The sequence below is a fragment of the Vulpes vulpes genome, chromosome 16, assembly GCF_048418805.1.
Source record: "Vulpes vulpes isolate BD-2025 chromosome 16, VulVul3, whole genome shotgun sequence".
Lineage (NCBI taxonomy): Eukaryota > Metazoa > Chordata > Mammalia > Carnivora > Canidae > Vulpes > Vulpes vulpes.
In genome coordinates this window covers 24,260,561-24,277,653 of record NC_132795.1, presented here as the reverse complement: position 1 = coordinate 24,277,653, position 17,093 = coordinate 24,260,561, and the positions used below count along the sequence as shown (strand labels likewise).

At 40.1% G+C, this 17,093-nt stretch overlaps 1 protein-coding gene across 6 annotated transcripts in view; it reads right to left on the bottom strand.

The window, feature by feature from the left end:
- ANKRD44 (ankyrin repeat domain 44) overlaps window positions 1-17,093 on the bottom strand; it is a 327,787-nt gene that overhangs the window by 155,671 nt on the left and 155,023 nt on the right. For all 6 annotated transcript variants that reach the window (XM_072741290.1, XM_026002615.2, XM_026002617.2 and 3 more), the window contains exon 4: window positions 7,690-7,760. In XM_072741290.1, the coding sequence (XP_072597391.1) occupies window positions 7,690-7,760 (71 nt within the window). The remainder of the gene's footprint in view (window positions 1-7,689; window positions 7,761-17,093) is intronic.

Sequence of the window (17,093 nt, the reverse complement as noted above, 5' to 3'; positions counted from 1 at the left end):
GAGAAGGGAAGGTGAACACTTTCTGAATCAAGAAAAGATACTTAAAGGTGTGCCTGGGTGGTTCAGTCAGTTGAGTGTCTGCCTTTAGCTCAGGTTGTGATCCTGGGGTCCTGGGATCGAGTCCTGCATCAGACTCCCTGCTTAGTGGAGAGCCTGATTCTCTCTCTCCTCCCCATTTGTGCTCTCTCAGCTGCTATCTCTGTCTTTTTCACAAATAAATCATTTCTATAAATAAATAAAATCCTTTTTTAAGAAAAAGAAAAGATACTTAAATAGCGCTTCTCAAATTATGGTGAGGGACCAACTTTTTAAAAATCATTATTTCAAATCCATCATGAGTCAATACTTTTATAAAATACAATAAAAAGTGGGACGTCTGGGTGGCTCATCAGTTTTGGCTCAGGTCTTGAGATCAAGCCCCTCCTCGGGCTCCACACTCAACATAGAATCTGCTGGAGATTCTTTCTTCCTCTCCCTCTCCCTCTACCATTTCTGCTCATGCTCTCTCTTTCTCTCTTTAAAAAATAGAATAAAAAGTAATTAGTAGAATAATAAAATGAAAAAAGAGAAATTATGAACTCAATATTTATTATTAATTACATTTAGCAGGCATGTAATGACTATCAAATTGCTCTGAAAGTTTCTTTTCCTTTTTTAAAAAAGATTTTATTTATGTATTTATTTGTTTGTTTGTTTGTTTATTTATGACACAAAGAAAGAGGCAGAGATGTAGGCAGAGGGATAATTAGGCTCCCCATGGGTAGCCCTAAGCAGGACTTGATCTCAGGACCCCGGCAACACAACCTGAGCCAAAGGCAGACACTGAACCTCTAAGCTGCCCAGACACCCATCTAAAAGTTTCTGGATGCTTACTCTTATCATAAATAACAGTCTTAAGACAAAAGCTTACAGGCTGAGACAGGAACAGGAGCCACACTGTGAGCAGTGCTCCTGCAAAGCCTTTGTTTTTGTTTTTTTAATGAATAGACACAGGTGAGGATTCCAGCATTTCTCCTGAATGGAGGCATCAGCCCAGTTAGCATTCAGTCTTAGGAGTGTAGACCTTGTCGGACTACACCCCACAGGAGGCTGTGCTATATCAATCATGGAAATAACAGGGGGAAGAACTGTCATGAGATGTCACACAGAAGGGAATTGGAGATGGCATTGGCAGTCACTTTAATTTCTACTTTTTATGACCTTCTCTTTTCACAAAAGGCCACTCCAGCCCTGTGATAAGAGGTAGAAACATACACTGTGGCACATGGAAAAGACAAGAAGAAATAGGATGCATGTGTCTTAAAAACTGTTGCCCTTGGGGATCCCTGGGTGGCTCAGCGGTTTAGCACCTGCCTTTGGCCCAGGGCGCGGTCCTGGAGTCCTGGGATCGAGTCCCGCGTCGGGCTCCCAGAATGGAGCCTGCTTCTCCCTCTGCCTGTGCCTCTCTGCCTCTCTCTCTCTCTCTCTCTCTCTCTCTCTCCATGTCTATCATAAATGAATGAATAAATCTTTAAAAAAAAACTGTTGCTCTTAATATTTGTTTTTTTCCCTCTCAAATGTGCATTGCATTTAAGTGGTCATAAATTAGTCATGGAAAAGTAATTGTTTGTGACCATCCAGAGTCCTTGCAGGCATAAACAACATCAAATTTTATAAACTGTAAGTTGCTTTAGACCAGGGCCTCAGTCTTACACAATTTTCTGTACTCTCTCCAAAGTCTGGCAGGTGCCTTGCACACAGTGTATACTGAATATATTTGGGTAGAATAAATATATTGGTATAATCACTAACAAACTCTCTAAGTAATAATATGCAAGTATTAACAAGACATGTACCACAGGCGGATGTCCCTAAGGCTGTATTCAGTCCTGAAGGTATTTACTCTATTACTGAAATCATTTGGGGCTTTTACCCTCTATTGATTAAAGCAACCTCATATTCTGTAAGAATTGCATAAATCAGTACCCAACTGATTCATTCAATTAATCAAAAATTCCCCCAAATGTATTCATTATTATTAAATTAAACTTGCCCTTTATTATTATAATTACTGGAGTACAATTATTCTAAGAATTAGTAATACAAAGTAGCACAAATTCTCATTGGAGAATTTGGAATAGAAAAGAACTCAAAGGAAACTATTCAAGAAGTGCTGGCTTTCCACAAGGAGAGGCCAGATAGTAAAGTAGCCCCAGTCTTCAATCTCCATGTGCTATATAGACCACATGCATCAGAATCTTCTTTTCAAAATGCAGATTTCTGGGCACAACCATAGGCTTCATCGGACTCGTTGGACACGCGGTTCTAGAACAGATACTTGTGACAAGCACTGCCAGTGATGTGAATGCCCAGTAAATCTGAGGATCACTCGTCTACATTCTAACTAATAGGTCATAAAATGCTCACTTTCTTCCCAGTCCAGGTACTATGTTCTATATGTGATCATCTTTTATAATCACAAAGATAATATAGGGAAAACAGTAACATTCTAATCTCCCATGTAATTTCCCAATCCTCAGACTGTCTACTAGCATTTAGCTCACAATAGTGATTGTCAGTGTTTTTCAGAGAAAGGGAAGAACATGAGTTTTAAAATTCAAACTATAAGATAAAATGCTTATCCTGCTCTGTTCTGGGAAACATTTTTATACTTGTTGGGACTTCTGTCTGCACAGACACAAAAGTAGAGCCATTTTATTGGTTTGAACAGTATCCATCAGGGTGCTCATGTGATCTGAAGGAAGCAGCTGAGCACGGTGGTTAAGAGAGCAGGTTCTCGAATTCCATACTCTTCCACTTACTGGCCGTGGCGTGTTAGGCTTGTTACCTAATGTCTCCGAGATTATTTTTCCTAAATTAGGATTAATAGCAGTATTAGCCTCAAACAGTGGCTCAGAGGTTAAAATGGAATAGTGCACAGAAAGTGCTAAGCACATACTGCCTCGCACACACTAAGTGCTCAATATATTGTGACAATATCTATTTGGACTTAAGAGCCTCAATTCTGTAGCCTAAAGACAGGATATAATCATTTTTTTAACTTTATTAACCAAAAGACAGCCTCCAGAACAGAAAAGTGAAAAGTTCAGCAATTCTCCTCTGGTGCTACTCAGTTCATTCTAGAAGAAAAGGCGTGTGTGAAAGGCCGGCCGTGTTTGGATATAGGCCACGGTAGGCTGTGTGCCTGGTTGTCTGCCCTAAATACCATGTCCTAGAAGACACACTTTGTACCCTTTCAAGGCCCTTGTAGCATATTTAACAGTGCCTTCCACTGGGTGGGCTTCAATAAGTATGTATTTAACTGTCCAGGTTCGTATGGCCCTAATTCCTGTCGCTAAGGCTGTTCATTTCCAAGAAAGAAAAACAAAAAAGCAACAAGAATAAACAGGAGAAATAATAAGAAAAAATTCACAACACTTCGGAAACCTCTCCCCGGAAGCCCCCAAATCTTGCTCATCTACATTATCTAGAATTGCAAAATATGTTTCTCTAATATTTTAGCAAGAGACTATCTTCATTTCTTCTCAGGAGTGGGAATAGTCAGAGAAAGAGGGGGAGTGAGTGAAGCCCCTGGGGAGACAATGCTGCTTGGCTCCAATTATTTGTTTGGCTGTCTCCTCCCTGGGAATCCCAGACTTGGGGAGGAGTACAGGTAAGAGGAGGACATGGGACTGGATCAGAAGGAAGCACACAACACAGCCTGATCAGTACCAAGTAAGTCTTGAAGGTTTATCTCCAGAATCCAATGCATGTTGGACAGTTTCCAGTGGGTATGACCATGTGTTGATCTACCTTCCTGTTTGTGTAGGAGGCATGGGTGAGGCATGGGTGGATGGATAATCAACATTATGATCTGATTCTCTTATTGCTATTTCAGGCTCAGGAAATAAATTTAGCAATGAACATTATTTTTCCAGGCATAAAAATCGGAATATAAACTTTGCCTGGATAGAAAGAAATCTCAGAGACTTTGACTTATACTGGTATCTTTGACTTTACACTGATACCTGTGTTGCATACAATTTTGAAACTCATCCTGATTTTGCAGGTTCCAGTGGTTTCAATGACTTCCAGGGCCACACTTCCATAAACAAGCTTCAAATCAGTTTACCTTGCCTGCATGAAAGATGATTACCACCAGCCTTCTCTGTGGCACAAACTAGTTCTATGTTAGCAGTTGTACAGAGAATCATGTTAACATAGCTTAAGTTAGAAACCCAGTCTTTAATGAACCACTCAAAAAAAATAGTTTCCTGAGCAGGCAAGATGTTAGAAATACTATGGCAAGCAATAGGTGTGGCGCTTGCTTCAAGGAACTTACTATCTAGAAGGTCTTTTTTAATTAGAAGAGGATAATAAGTTCAGCGGTAGTTTTATATTGTGTCAATTTAGCCTACATTTGACTACATCTCTGAGGACCCATCCCACCCCTAGTCCTGTTCACCACAAGAGAAATCCTCATGGGTTTTGGAAGGCACAGAATAACCACAGCCTGATGGTGTGCTGGGTGCCAGGTGCTGTTGCAGCTCACACACGTCATTACCAACCAACTGGATCCATGTGTTGGCACAAGGCAGAGTTGGGGTTTCTTCAGAACTTGCAATATCTCCCTCAGTTTCTCCCATCCTTGGGTCAGGTGCCTGCAAGCTCTACAGTGAAGCACACAGCTCCTTCTGCAAGTCACCCATTCCACAATGTTGAGGCAGCGAGAGGAGAGGCAGTCAGGGGTTCCAGTTTGTCCTTGTTCTCTCCTGTTTCACATCCAGCACTTTTTTTTTTTTTCCAACTGCACACCCTGCCTGCCAACCGTGACTTCAGGACCACACGGAACCCTAGGGGACAACCTTACACAAACTTCTCCAGCAGCTCACACAATTGTGGAAGGTCTAATTACTATAATAAATATATTATCCTCTATCTCTCACAGTGGTTCTGGTTCCCTGGTTGAACCCTGAACCATCAATAACTACAATTTAGAAGCAAAGGGCTTTGAGGACAGTATAGAGTGTATACGCTTTTCAATGAAGAAATGGGTTTTTTTTAAAAAGACTATTTATTTATTCATGAGAGACACAGAAAGAAGTGCAGAGACACAGGCAGAGAGAGAAGCAGGCTCCCCTCAGGGAGCCCAATATAGGACTCGATCATGGGACCCCAGGATCACAACCTGAACCAAAGGCAGACGCTCAACCACTGAGCCACCCAGGTGCCCCAAGAAATGGTTTTTAATTCATATTCATATAAGTAATATGAGTGTTTGCCAATCTAAGCAATGGATAGGTATGCCGGCTCTCACTATGAGTGCACTGTACCTCTTTGGCAAATGCAAACAGCCAAGTTTCAAAATACCAATCCAAACCTTCTCTGTTGTTTCCCCCATCAAGCCTGCTTCTCTTTTCTCCACTATTATTTAGGGAAGGTGCATGGCAATAGGATCAAATTCAAAGGAAGAAAGAAATCTGAATTTAGGACTTCCACAGCCCAGCGATGTGCTGGAGTTAAGGTGTCCAATGCTGATTCCAAAGTCAGTTCCAACAATGGTTCCAAAGACTCCAATTTTCATGAGAATCTTTTCAACTTGTGACAGATATTAATATGAAGACATCCTCTTCCACAAGTTTACACACGATCCTGAACACTTACAACTCATGGTCTGTTTGCATTTAATTCTTCCCAGCAAGGGACACACCTGCAAGGAACTTTTTTTTCCCCCAGCAAACCTGCAGAGGGAGCTGGTTCCTCAGAGAAGCAACAAATGCCTTTCTCAGATATCCACATTGATCCATTGTTGGACTGACCGAACTCAAACACACTAAATACATGTCAAGAAGGCAAGCTGATGGTTGCTGCAAATGGATGTCTTGAGGACTGAAGCAAGTAGTTGAGCTAACAAAGGAGGAGATCACTCGGCAAAGTTCTGAAATCACCTGGTCCTATGTCTTTCTATCCCACTCCCACTAGACTACATGCCTCCTAAGCACAATGCCTGGTATATAGGAAATGCTTAGTGTTTTTTTTTTTTTAACTTAAAAGAACTGGTTCTTGTTAAAAGAGGAAACAAACCCATATTTTTCAAAAGATGCTTAAAAAGAAATTTACCAAAGATCACAAAGACCAGGAAATACTCCTCTGTAAAGGAGCTGGTCTCATGAAGCTGGTCATACAAACTCATGCAGCCCACTACACCTGCTTTCCCAGGTAAAACAGAAATGAAATATGGGACCATAAGAAGATTCTGGATCCCCACAGTATGAGCCGAGCAGTTTAGGATTATTTGCCTCCCTCGTTCCATGTGGACTCTTGGAAAGAGAAACACAACTCATACCTTACAAAAACTCCTCAAATAACACAGCACAGCAGGAAAGATTATGAACACTAAGATAACTGTCTTATCATGAAATTTCCAGATAGTTGCTGAGGAGGAAAAGCTGGCACTGATGACAGCCATTGACACCCGTGACATTAGTAGGCATCCTCAGCAACACCTCCTGCTCCTAGGTGTACCTGGAGAATTAGTACCTTCTCCAGTAGCAAAAGAGCCTCATTTGGTAAAATCAGCTACAAACACTAGCCATCCAATGACAATGGCCTCCTAGGTAAGAGCCTCTTGTCTCCCTGGATGGTCAGCATCCCCTCTGATCAGGTTTCAAGACTCACATTCACCAGCACCCTCCACCTCCCCTCACTGACACTGACTTTCTCTTCTCATCTCTTATACTTTCCCTGAACCAGCTGATCCATTTGCTATAGTTTCAATGGCCACCCTCTCCATTCTTAAGTCATGCTAGACTTGTATGGATAACGATCATCTATTAGCCCTCTTCACTTGCATTTCCAGAATTCAAAATAAATTCGTTCTTGAATACCTACAATGGACCAGGCTTGGGATACATCAGGGAACAAAACACAGATCCCTGCCCTTATGCAGCTTACATTCTGGTGACATGTTTGCCAAATTTGGCACGTTCACACCGAACTGATTAGCTAGCTTCCTTTTCCTGCTCCACTTCCTTTGCTTTCTCATTTAATGGCACCACCATTTACCCAGTGGCCTCTCTCCTACTTCACTCTCACAAGGTCCCAAACACTGTCAGGGTCATACTTATCTCTGCTGGGATCACACCCCACTGCTCAGGGGATCCTCAGCCCTGTGCCATTTGACCCAGCCTATGCTATCAGACTTCTCTCTCAACTGCACCCCTTGTTCCACCTACATCCAATTGAACCTGCCATTCATTCATTTCCATGTCCCTTGTTCTCTTGCATGTTTATCCTCCTGCCTCCACCCTCTCTCCTTCTCCTGGCCTGGTAAGTGTCCACTCATCCTCTAAGGACCAGCTCAATGGACATCACTTCTTGGAAGTCTTCTCTATTCAAGCAGTTGTTTTCCTCCTCCATATGCTATTGTACTGATTTGCTTACATGTTTGCCCCCCCCCCCCATCAAGACTGAGAACTCACTGAAGTCAAGGATCGCGCTGACCACCTTGGACTACTCTGGTCACCACCTCCCCAGCACCATGTCTGGCATTCAGGAGGCGCTCCAAAACACAAACTGTTCCATTTTGATAACCCCCTTGCATTAGAAACAAAAGCCTTTTGTTCACAAGCAAGAATCCCTGGTCCAGCAGAAAGCATTTTTCTCTTTCTGGGGCCTGGAAGTGCTAGATTAAATAAGATAATCACTCACTTCACTTCTGGAAGCAACAGCCCGGTGCAGTGGGGTCAGCCACATGTTGTCCTTGGCATTTACACGAGCTCCTGGAAGCAAAAGCACAAGTTAGAGGTATAATGCAGTTCAGGGGAAATTCTACTCATGTTAAATCAACTGTGATATCTTATACTCTTATTTGCCTGGTACAACCACCATATTTTGTTTTGTTTTGTCTTTTTTCTCTGTATCAGTCATGCACTTTCTAGCCACCAGAAGACAGGAAGAGAGACCAAGCACAGTAGAAAAAGTGAAATCAGGTGCTGAAATGTCACAATAATTGAGTAAAGACTAGAGGAGAAGTACAGTGTCTCATTAGAGAGGAGACACAGTTGTAAGAAGGCTAAGATTCTCTAGGAGTAAGAAAATGTAGATCTTGAAGAATGAAGAACTTTGCAGGTACGTGTGTGTATATAAATATATACATACATGTGTATAGAATACATAATTATATATAAATATAAAATTTTATGTATATAAAATATCTAACAACATATACTATTTTTAGTCATTAAGTATACTTATCTCACAGGGCACATGATACCCTTCCTGGTGAACTGTCAGAGATGAGCAGCCTTCCAACAAAGGTATACTAGAGGTCAGCTGGATTTCAAACAAATCTTATAAGGTTGAGTTTGATGAGATTCGATCTGGGCTGAGGGGATTAGCAGAAATCTTTCTATCCAAGAATCTCGCTTATTTCTCTGGGACCAGCCAGATACTCTGGTAGGAAGAAGCCAGTTTCCATGGAGCTTTTGGACAGACATAACATGAAGCCTATGCAAGTTGCTCATAGCTCCTTCCAGTATGGGGAAGGCAGACAGGTTCACACATGAACTAGAACCAGCTCACACCCAGGATGGACCCTCATGCTCAACTTTCTGGGAACATCAGCAATCAAGGAACAGAAGCTCCATGTGGATAGATTCCCAGAGTGTAGAGTATGCTCTCTTTGAACAAGAGCCTCTCAGTTCTCCCTGAATGCAAGCCCACCAAGTCTACAACTGAACCATGGCAACACCCAATATCAGATTCCTTTCGGGGGCAGGGGGGTTCAGGGTTTTTTTTTTTTTTTTTAAGATGTTATTTATTTGAGAGATAGAGAGAGAGAGCACAAGCAGGGGGAGTGGCAGAGGAGAAGCAGACTCTCCACTGAGCAGGGAGGCCCACTCAGGGCTCGATCCCAGGACCATGGGATCATAACCTGAGCTGAAGCAGATGTTTAACCGACTGAGCCACCAGGCACCCCCAGATTCAGGGTTCTGATCACTCTTTTGCTCAGATGAAAAATTTTGTGAAATAAAAGAGAAGGATAAGATAAATATGTGTGATTATCCCTGTAGATGCAATAAGAAGAGCCTATGTTAGCCTCAGGACAACAAGGAAGGAAGCTCACAAAGAAGAAGAATGGAGAGATGAATTAAAGAAACGAGAAAGTAAGGCAGAGGAGGGCATGCCTCTGGAACAAGGGGCCAAGAAAATGAGTCAAGTAGAAGCAGGGATTGTCTAATGTCAGCAGGCCAAGGACAGCTGAAAGTTGAAAAATAGAAACCTAGTTTTTAAAAGGAAAAAAAAAAAAAGAGCAACAGGAGACTTTCATGGGTAAAAGTGAGCTAGAAGGGTGCTGGGGTGGCTCAGTCAGTTAAAGTGTCTGATTCTTTTTTTTTTTTTTTTTTTTTTTTTCTTTTTAAGTGTCTGATTCTTGATTTTGGCTCAGGGTTGTGATCCCAGGGTCATGAGATGGAGCCCTACAACTGGCTCAGAGCTGGACATGGAGTCTGCTTAAGATTTTCTCTCTCTCTGCCTCTCTTCCCTCATCTCTCTCCCTCTAAAAAAAAAAAAAAAAAAAAAAAAAAAAAAAAAAAAGAACTAGAAATTTAGGTTAAACCACCAGCTAAGAATAAATAACAAATCATGGGACTTACACTATTTTTTTTTCTCTTTAACTGAAGAACAAATACCATCAACAATATTAATTCTAGAAAACAAGAACATAATAATCCCTAAAACAAAGAGAGAAAGAATGTCTCTCCTCCCCTCCCCCTATTCTCATTTCATTGGTTTGAGACCGGGCCAGGTACAAGTAGTTTTTTAAAAGCTCCCCAAGACCCAAGCTTATTTTAATATGCTGTCAAGGTTGAAAGCCACTGATAAATTGTTGTTTAGTTCATCAAGCTTCGAATCCTAATTCTACTAACACCATCCAGGCAGCTTACTTGAGAAGGCTCAAGCCCCTTATATCAATAGGATCAAATAAAATCAACTTGGACATGCTAAGAATCAAAGGTGGTAGGTACCTCCCTCCCCTGCAGCAGGAAGTCCTGGGTCAACTGCTTTGGAGTGAACGTCCTAAAGGGCTGGATGCAAATCTCCTCCCCAGGGGATGCCTGCCTCAAGCTAGCCCTTCTGCTTGTCCTGTACATTTTTAAGGAACTCTGTGTCACAAAGTCAAACAGTCATCTGAGAAGGAGAACCCCTGGCCACAGCATACTCTGTGTCTGAGTTGTCACCTAGCTGTCTGCATGATGTCCCTTGAGCACTCTAGTCATCCCTTCCTGCAGTATGTTTGTAGGAAGGAACACTAGGTGTGTCAGAGGTGATACCTGCTATGGGTATCACATCGGTTCAGACTCAGAGCCTCCATGTCAGTGCTGTCTGATGGCAATATAATGTGAGCCACGGATGCAATTTTAAGTTTTCTAGTAGCCACATTAAAAGGGGGATAAAAAAGGCAGGGATTAAAAAAAAGGTAAAATTAATTCTAGTAATATATGTATTTAGCTCAATGTATCCAAAATACCATGTAATTGAGTCTAAAAATTATTGAGGTAACTTACATTATTTTTTTCATACAAAAGCTTCAAAATCCAATGCATATCTTACCTTATAGCACATCTCTACTGAAACTGGCCACACTTCAAGTGCTCAGTCCCCACAGCTGGTTTGGGACTACCATGTTGGACAGTGTAGATCTAAATGCTAAGAGGTAGAGCCCAGACTTGGCTTCTCGTTTTCCTGGAGCTCCCTTTAGTTCTAAAGGGACTGCTATTATTACAGCTGTGCAGTTGCTAAGAGCCTTGTTAAAAATCACGAACATAATCTGAGCTCTTACCCTATATACTAACCTACATGTAGTCCACTGAATAGGGAGATGCTATTACAAAGCCAATTTTGTAGACTAAGGAATTAATATGCTCCAGGTACCCAGCTAGGAAGCGGCAGATTTGAACCCAGACAGCCTGACTTCAAAGCCTAAGCTCTAAGGCACTGTGCCTCACTTTAGAACTAGCCATTCACCTAAACATTGATTAAGCTTCCCTTCTACTTTCCCCCTCTTTCTCTCTATTCCTTATAACCATTGTCTCCCTCTGTCTCTCCCTGTCTCTCTCTCTCTCTCCTTTTCTCCATTTTCATGTATATTTTTTCAAATATATGTGTGTACATATTTCCTTGAAAATATGTACACCTCTTTCTCACCTCTTTCCTTTTAGCTCCAAACACTGGTTATAATAATATGAAAAAGAAATAAATATTTTATTATTCATAGTCTTTGACAGAGTAAATTTTGCATTGCCTGTGTATAAACTTAAAAAGCTAATGCAAGAAGAACCCTAAATGAAAATATGCTTCTCAAAATTCATCAAGGAGAGGCAAATGAAAGCAACATTACCATACTGTTCCACACCCACCATATTGGTGAAAATTATGAAGTATGACAATGCCAAGAGTTAGCAAGGGTATGGAGTAATATTAAGACTTACATGCAGCTGGTGGGAGTATGAATTGGTACAAATGCCTTTGGGAAGCAATTTGGTGCTACCTAGTAAAATTCACAAGGCATGTAATCTATTACCCAGCAACCCCCCAATCATATGCCCTGGACAAACTCTCATATGTGTGTACAAATGTTTACTGCAGTATGTTTGTAATGGCAAAAACTGGAATCTTAAATGTTGGTTAAGAGGAAAATGGATAAATACATTGTGATATATTTCTACAGTGGAATGTCCCACTGTCGTGAAAATAGAAGGGACTGAAGTTTCATATAAACAGACGCACTTCAAAAACACAACATGAATGAACAAATGAAGTTGCAAAATAATACCTATGGCATAATGCCAGTTATATATAGTTTTTAAATTTATAAAAACAATTTTATGTGTTGTTTGTGGATGCATAGGCATGACATTAAAATAATAAATGAGGCTAAAGAGAACAGACACCAATTCCGGATAGTGGTTGCTTTTAGCGAGGGGTGGTGGGAAAAAGGATGAAGTATGTATGTCAAATGGGCTGGAAGTACGTCTTCAGTATTTTAATTAGAAAAAAGATAAGATACAAACATGGAAAGAATGTGAAGATTTCTTAAAGCTTGGTGTACATGTGTATTACTTGTATTAGTCTCCATATTTTATGTTTGAAATATTTACTATTAAACATTTTTAAGAAAGCTAGTGCATTTGAAGTTTTACGTTTCTTCATAAAAATGGAGAGGATTAAGATGCTTTCTCTTACACTATCTTTTCTCATTTAGTGGCCCTTCTTCTTGGTAAAATGACATTTCCATATATAAAGTGGCCCAATCCTAGTCTCTTCCAGGATTTTCCTAAGGCTCACCCCAGGTGAATAAGTGATGGAGAGCCACAACTGCTATTGGAGTTGTAGATAACCTCAGTTGCACAGTCTAATTTGAAAAGAAATTTTCAAGTCAACAATGTGTTACTTGCTGGTCTCATTGTTACTTGCTTCTCGTGCTCTCTTCCCTCCACAACCACAGGAGCTGATCCCACAGGTGGATGCCCAGCTGTAGAACAGATTCCAGGTCAGCATACCCAGGAAACATGAGACCATAGAAGCCCATGATGACCCGAAGGTGAGAGAGTTTCTAGAATCATATGGAATCTTTTGCTGTCTTTCCAAATGCCATTTTATCACCATGTTTTGAATGCATCTCATTCCAGTAGCTCCTCACCAGGCCGACCACCAACGAGGAGCCTACTGCTTGCGTGTGGTACCCGCCCAGATCTGTGTCCACACTGCTTTTGCCACTGCATGTTGAAATCTTACCTTTAGTCTTCTTCTATCTTCTTCCTGTCCCACCTCTCTCCTTCTCTCCCTCCTTCTCTCCCTTTTGTCTCACACACAAATTAGTTCTGTCTTTGTGTGTGTGCGCGCTAGAATGCTCTATAACATGTTTCCAAAGGAGATAACTATGGAATTAATGACATATCCATACATAAAGCATGAATGTATTATAAAAGGTTGGTCATAAAGCAAAATACTGGAACCTTTGGTGTTAGAATTGTTAATAAATTACTCTATAGCCTTATGAGGTAGTTGTGATGATTTATAAGAATTCTTAATAATGTGGAGAGATGTTCACAAACTACTGATAGGTGAAAAAAAGCAAGTGCTGAAATATTATATATGGAGTGAGCCCACTTTTGTAAAAACACTGAACAGTCTAGAAGGATAAACCACAAAAGCCCTGAGATCACTTTCTGGCACATGGTAAGCATGACGTAATTGCTTGCTAACTATTATCAGCAGAGTCAGGGACTAAGGGATAGAAACTGGGGGCATCTGCCATCAGCACAATGTGCCAATTTAGGTCTAAGACCAGGGTGGACCTAAATTAATAGTTGCCCTTTGAAGGATGCTTTCTGGCTAAAGGAGAGATTCCTTAATGTCTCCTCCACTGAGGCAGTTTGAACAGCAGCTTTAAAAATCTGCCTATTGGGACGCCTGGGTGGCTCAGCGGTTGAGCGTCTGCCTTCAGCTCAGGGTGTGATCCCAGGGACCTGGGATGGAGTCTCACATTGGGCTCCTTGTGGGGAGCCTGCTTCTCCCTCTGTCTATGTCTCTGCCTCTCTCCGTGTGTGTCTTTCATGAATAAATAAATAAAATCTTAAAAAGAAAATCTGCCTATCACCATGAAAAGCAACAGTACTATTTTACTTCATGTTTTGATCATACAAATAATGCATGAATGCATTCTTCTTTTTAAAAAGTGAATTTACAGATTTGGGTAAATTCCTCTTGACTATCATCCTCAATGCTGGCCTCTCTCCACCTCCTGAAAAACAACATTGCTCTGAGCCTGGTACATAAGCTTCCAGGTTCTTTTATACCTTCACATGTCAAATATGTGTACTATGGAAAATTGAGAGCATTAAGCTGAGTGGTCAGTACAATACTCTTTTTGTGTATTTAAAACATTACACAATAATTTTTTAAAAACCTCCAATGTTTCATGAGTACACTTTTACATAGTTTATATCATATTGTAATAACTGTCTGAATATTGTCTCCTGTTGCAATAACACTGAATTTCTGAATTGTTTCTGAATTGACCCCCAGAATCATTTCACCCAACAATGTAGTTTTCATATCTATCTCTGTTGATACTTACAGTAGGAGTCCATTTTTTTAAATTACTACATGTATTCCAACATATAAACACACTAAATTTTTTAGACATTCTCTCCATTGATGGGTATGTCAGTTGTTTCCAATATTTCATTATCCAAACAATGCTGCTGTGAATATCCATAAAATGATTCCTTTGTGCAAACACGCAAGTATTTGTCTAGGACAGATAATTAGAAATGGACTTTCTGTGTCATGGGTCATGCACACTTTTAGTTTTAATCCTTAGTCTCCACCCTCCAAAGACAGCTCCTGTGTGAGATTGCTTAGTTTCCCACATCCTCGTCAATACTTGATGTAGTCATTTAAAATATTGCAAATCTGATTAGAAGAAAATAGTATCACCTTTTTCTGTTCTCCTATTTAACAGTGAGGCTGGGCATCTTCTAAGATGTTTGTTTACTGGCCCTTTGAAATGCATTCTCTGAGAACTGCTTGTTCATATTCTTTGCCTATTTCCTCTATTTTTTCCATTATATTGTTATACTACATATTATATTACATAACATATTTCATTTTATTATATTGTTTCTTCTTATAATTTATACATTTACATTGTATTGTTATTACTATTATATTTATATTTTCTGAAAACTTCCAGTTTTATGTAGATCCAAATGTGGCTTTTAATATTAAAATTCTTTCCAGGAGAAAAATGACCCCAAGTTGCTAGGTATCATAAAGCAACACACACCCGGCCTGTCACAAACAACCAACACCAGGATTGTTTCTGTGCAGGATTAGAATCATTTGAGGAATTGAAAAATAATTAGAAATCTAGGAAGTGGCTTCCTGCAGTCTCCATCCCTCCACTCACCCTCCTCCAGAAGGTTAAAAAGGCAGCTGCCAGAAAAATCTCCTCTCCTCAAACAACAAAATTATTATGACAAAAGCAGAGTTATCTGAACGAGGACCAAGCACTATTTCATCAGTGTCATCCCCTGCCACCGGCTTCCTCATCCTCTTCCGTCAAACACATCCAAGAGTCTTGTTTACATGGCAGAGGGAGATGTCGGATGGTTTTGAGTTGAATATTTATAACTGATTTTTCTAAAGGAAGCTTCATGTTATTTACCTGCCTGTCAGGCGCCATTGTGCCCTGAAGGACAGAGTCTGCATGTCTAATGATTTAGAGGCAAATGCTTTTTACCCAAGGACATTCTTAAGCTTAAGCATTAAAAAAAAAAAAAAAAAAAAAAAAAGTGTTAGTCTATAGCTGATTCTTCAGAAATAAAGATTCAACTCAAAATTGTCAGGCATATACTCTAATTATAAATTAAGTATGCTTTCATCATATCCCTATTACCACTTGATTTGTTTTCATAGACATCAAGAGTAAAGGAAACTAAGTCTCTTTCCCAGAGGCAGTATTTCTGTTCTCTGAGCCTTGTCATCCAAGAAGTAAAACAAAGGAAAAAGGTAGACTAAGTGCCTGAAAAATCTTATAGGCCAGAGAGAATGACGGATTCTTAAGGCTGGTTTATCCAAGGTTTGACTTTTAATCATAGAAATAAACAAATATGAAAGAAAGAGTATATGATGTGTGATTATAATGAGATCAGCTTGCTATTGATTTTGCTTTTAAACAAACAGACCAAATGTGGTCACAGCCCAAAAGCACCATCCTTCAGAGCAATGACCTTGGAAGAGGTGTATGATAATTCAGTGTATGTGGCAATTGCTTAAAACATTTTTCAAACTCCCTTTGGACTTGCCTTTAATACAGTTTACACACCCACCAGAAAATGTCTCATTACTTTATAATCACACCACACTACGGGTGCCAAAACCAGCATTACTTGGTTTAATCACCCCTCTTTCACCAGACCAAAAAAAAAAAAAAACAATCAAATCCAACCTCAAAGGATGAATGAATATTTATGCATAAAAGAATCAAAAGGAAAAAAAAAAGAATCAAAAGAATGACCTGCCACTGGCTCTGGAGACAATCTGCATTGAGAATGGTAATCACCTTTTGACAAATCACAGGAAGTGATTTGTGGTCTATATTCTAATAAGTGTATCATTTATTAGATACCACTCATTTTGTGGCCTATATTCTAATAAATGTATCGTTTTATTTTTTATTTTTTATTTTTTTTAAATGTATCATTTTAAATCAGTAGTTATATCCTCAAACACTCCCAATGTTAGAAGGTGGGTACCAGTTTTCTTCCTTCAGCCCAGGACTTGAACCCTCATGCATCCCAAGTTTCTCTCTAGGGTACTGTTGGCTGTGCTCCTTTTCCTGTGTGCTCTGCTTCCTAGAGCTCAGCTCTGGTCTCTCAACTCTTAACCACTGATATGTTCACCTGATTTCATTCATGCATCTCTAGCAAATGATTTAGCAAGCTTTAACCTTCTCTTCGCCTTAATCCCAACTCTGGCTACTTCCCAAACAGAAGCCAGAGTCAGGAAGGGGAAATAAAGCCAGAATTTGAACTGGCAGTTATAAGAGGAGGAAAGTTTCAAGGCCTGAATTCCTCCCTTTCTACTCAGAGGCATTCAGGGCTCCATCTGCCTGGCTACTAGGAGATAATGTCAGTAGGAATTTAGTGGGCTTGGGTTACACCACACTCTGTAAGTTAATACAACAATGGAGTACACAGCTGTAATGGGCTATTCTGGCAAGGCCAAATTATTTGTCCAACATGGGAATCATTAGCACCTCATTCATTATTAAATTGGAAGACAATTTGGTTGGATTCCCTAAAGGGTCAGTTGCCAGATGTAAGCTCAGAAATGAAATCATCATGCTCTTGCAATGATATTTCTTTAGGAATTTAATATACAAATTGAATAAAAGACCTTTCAGAGAAATTAAAGCCATGTGAATTCCAAGAGTTTGTCCAAGCTTCCCCAGTTGAGTAAAATTTCTAAAGAGCTTCCTCAGTGTTCTCCCATACCCTAAGCCTTCCTCATTTGATATGACGACAAGTTCCATAGCAAGTGCC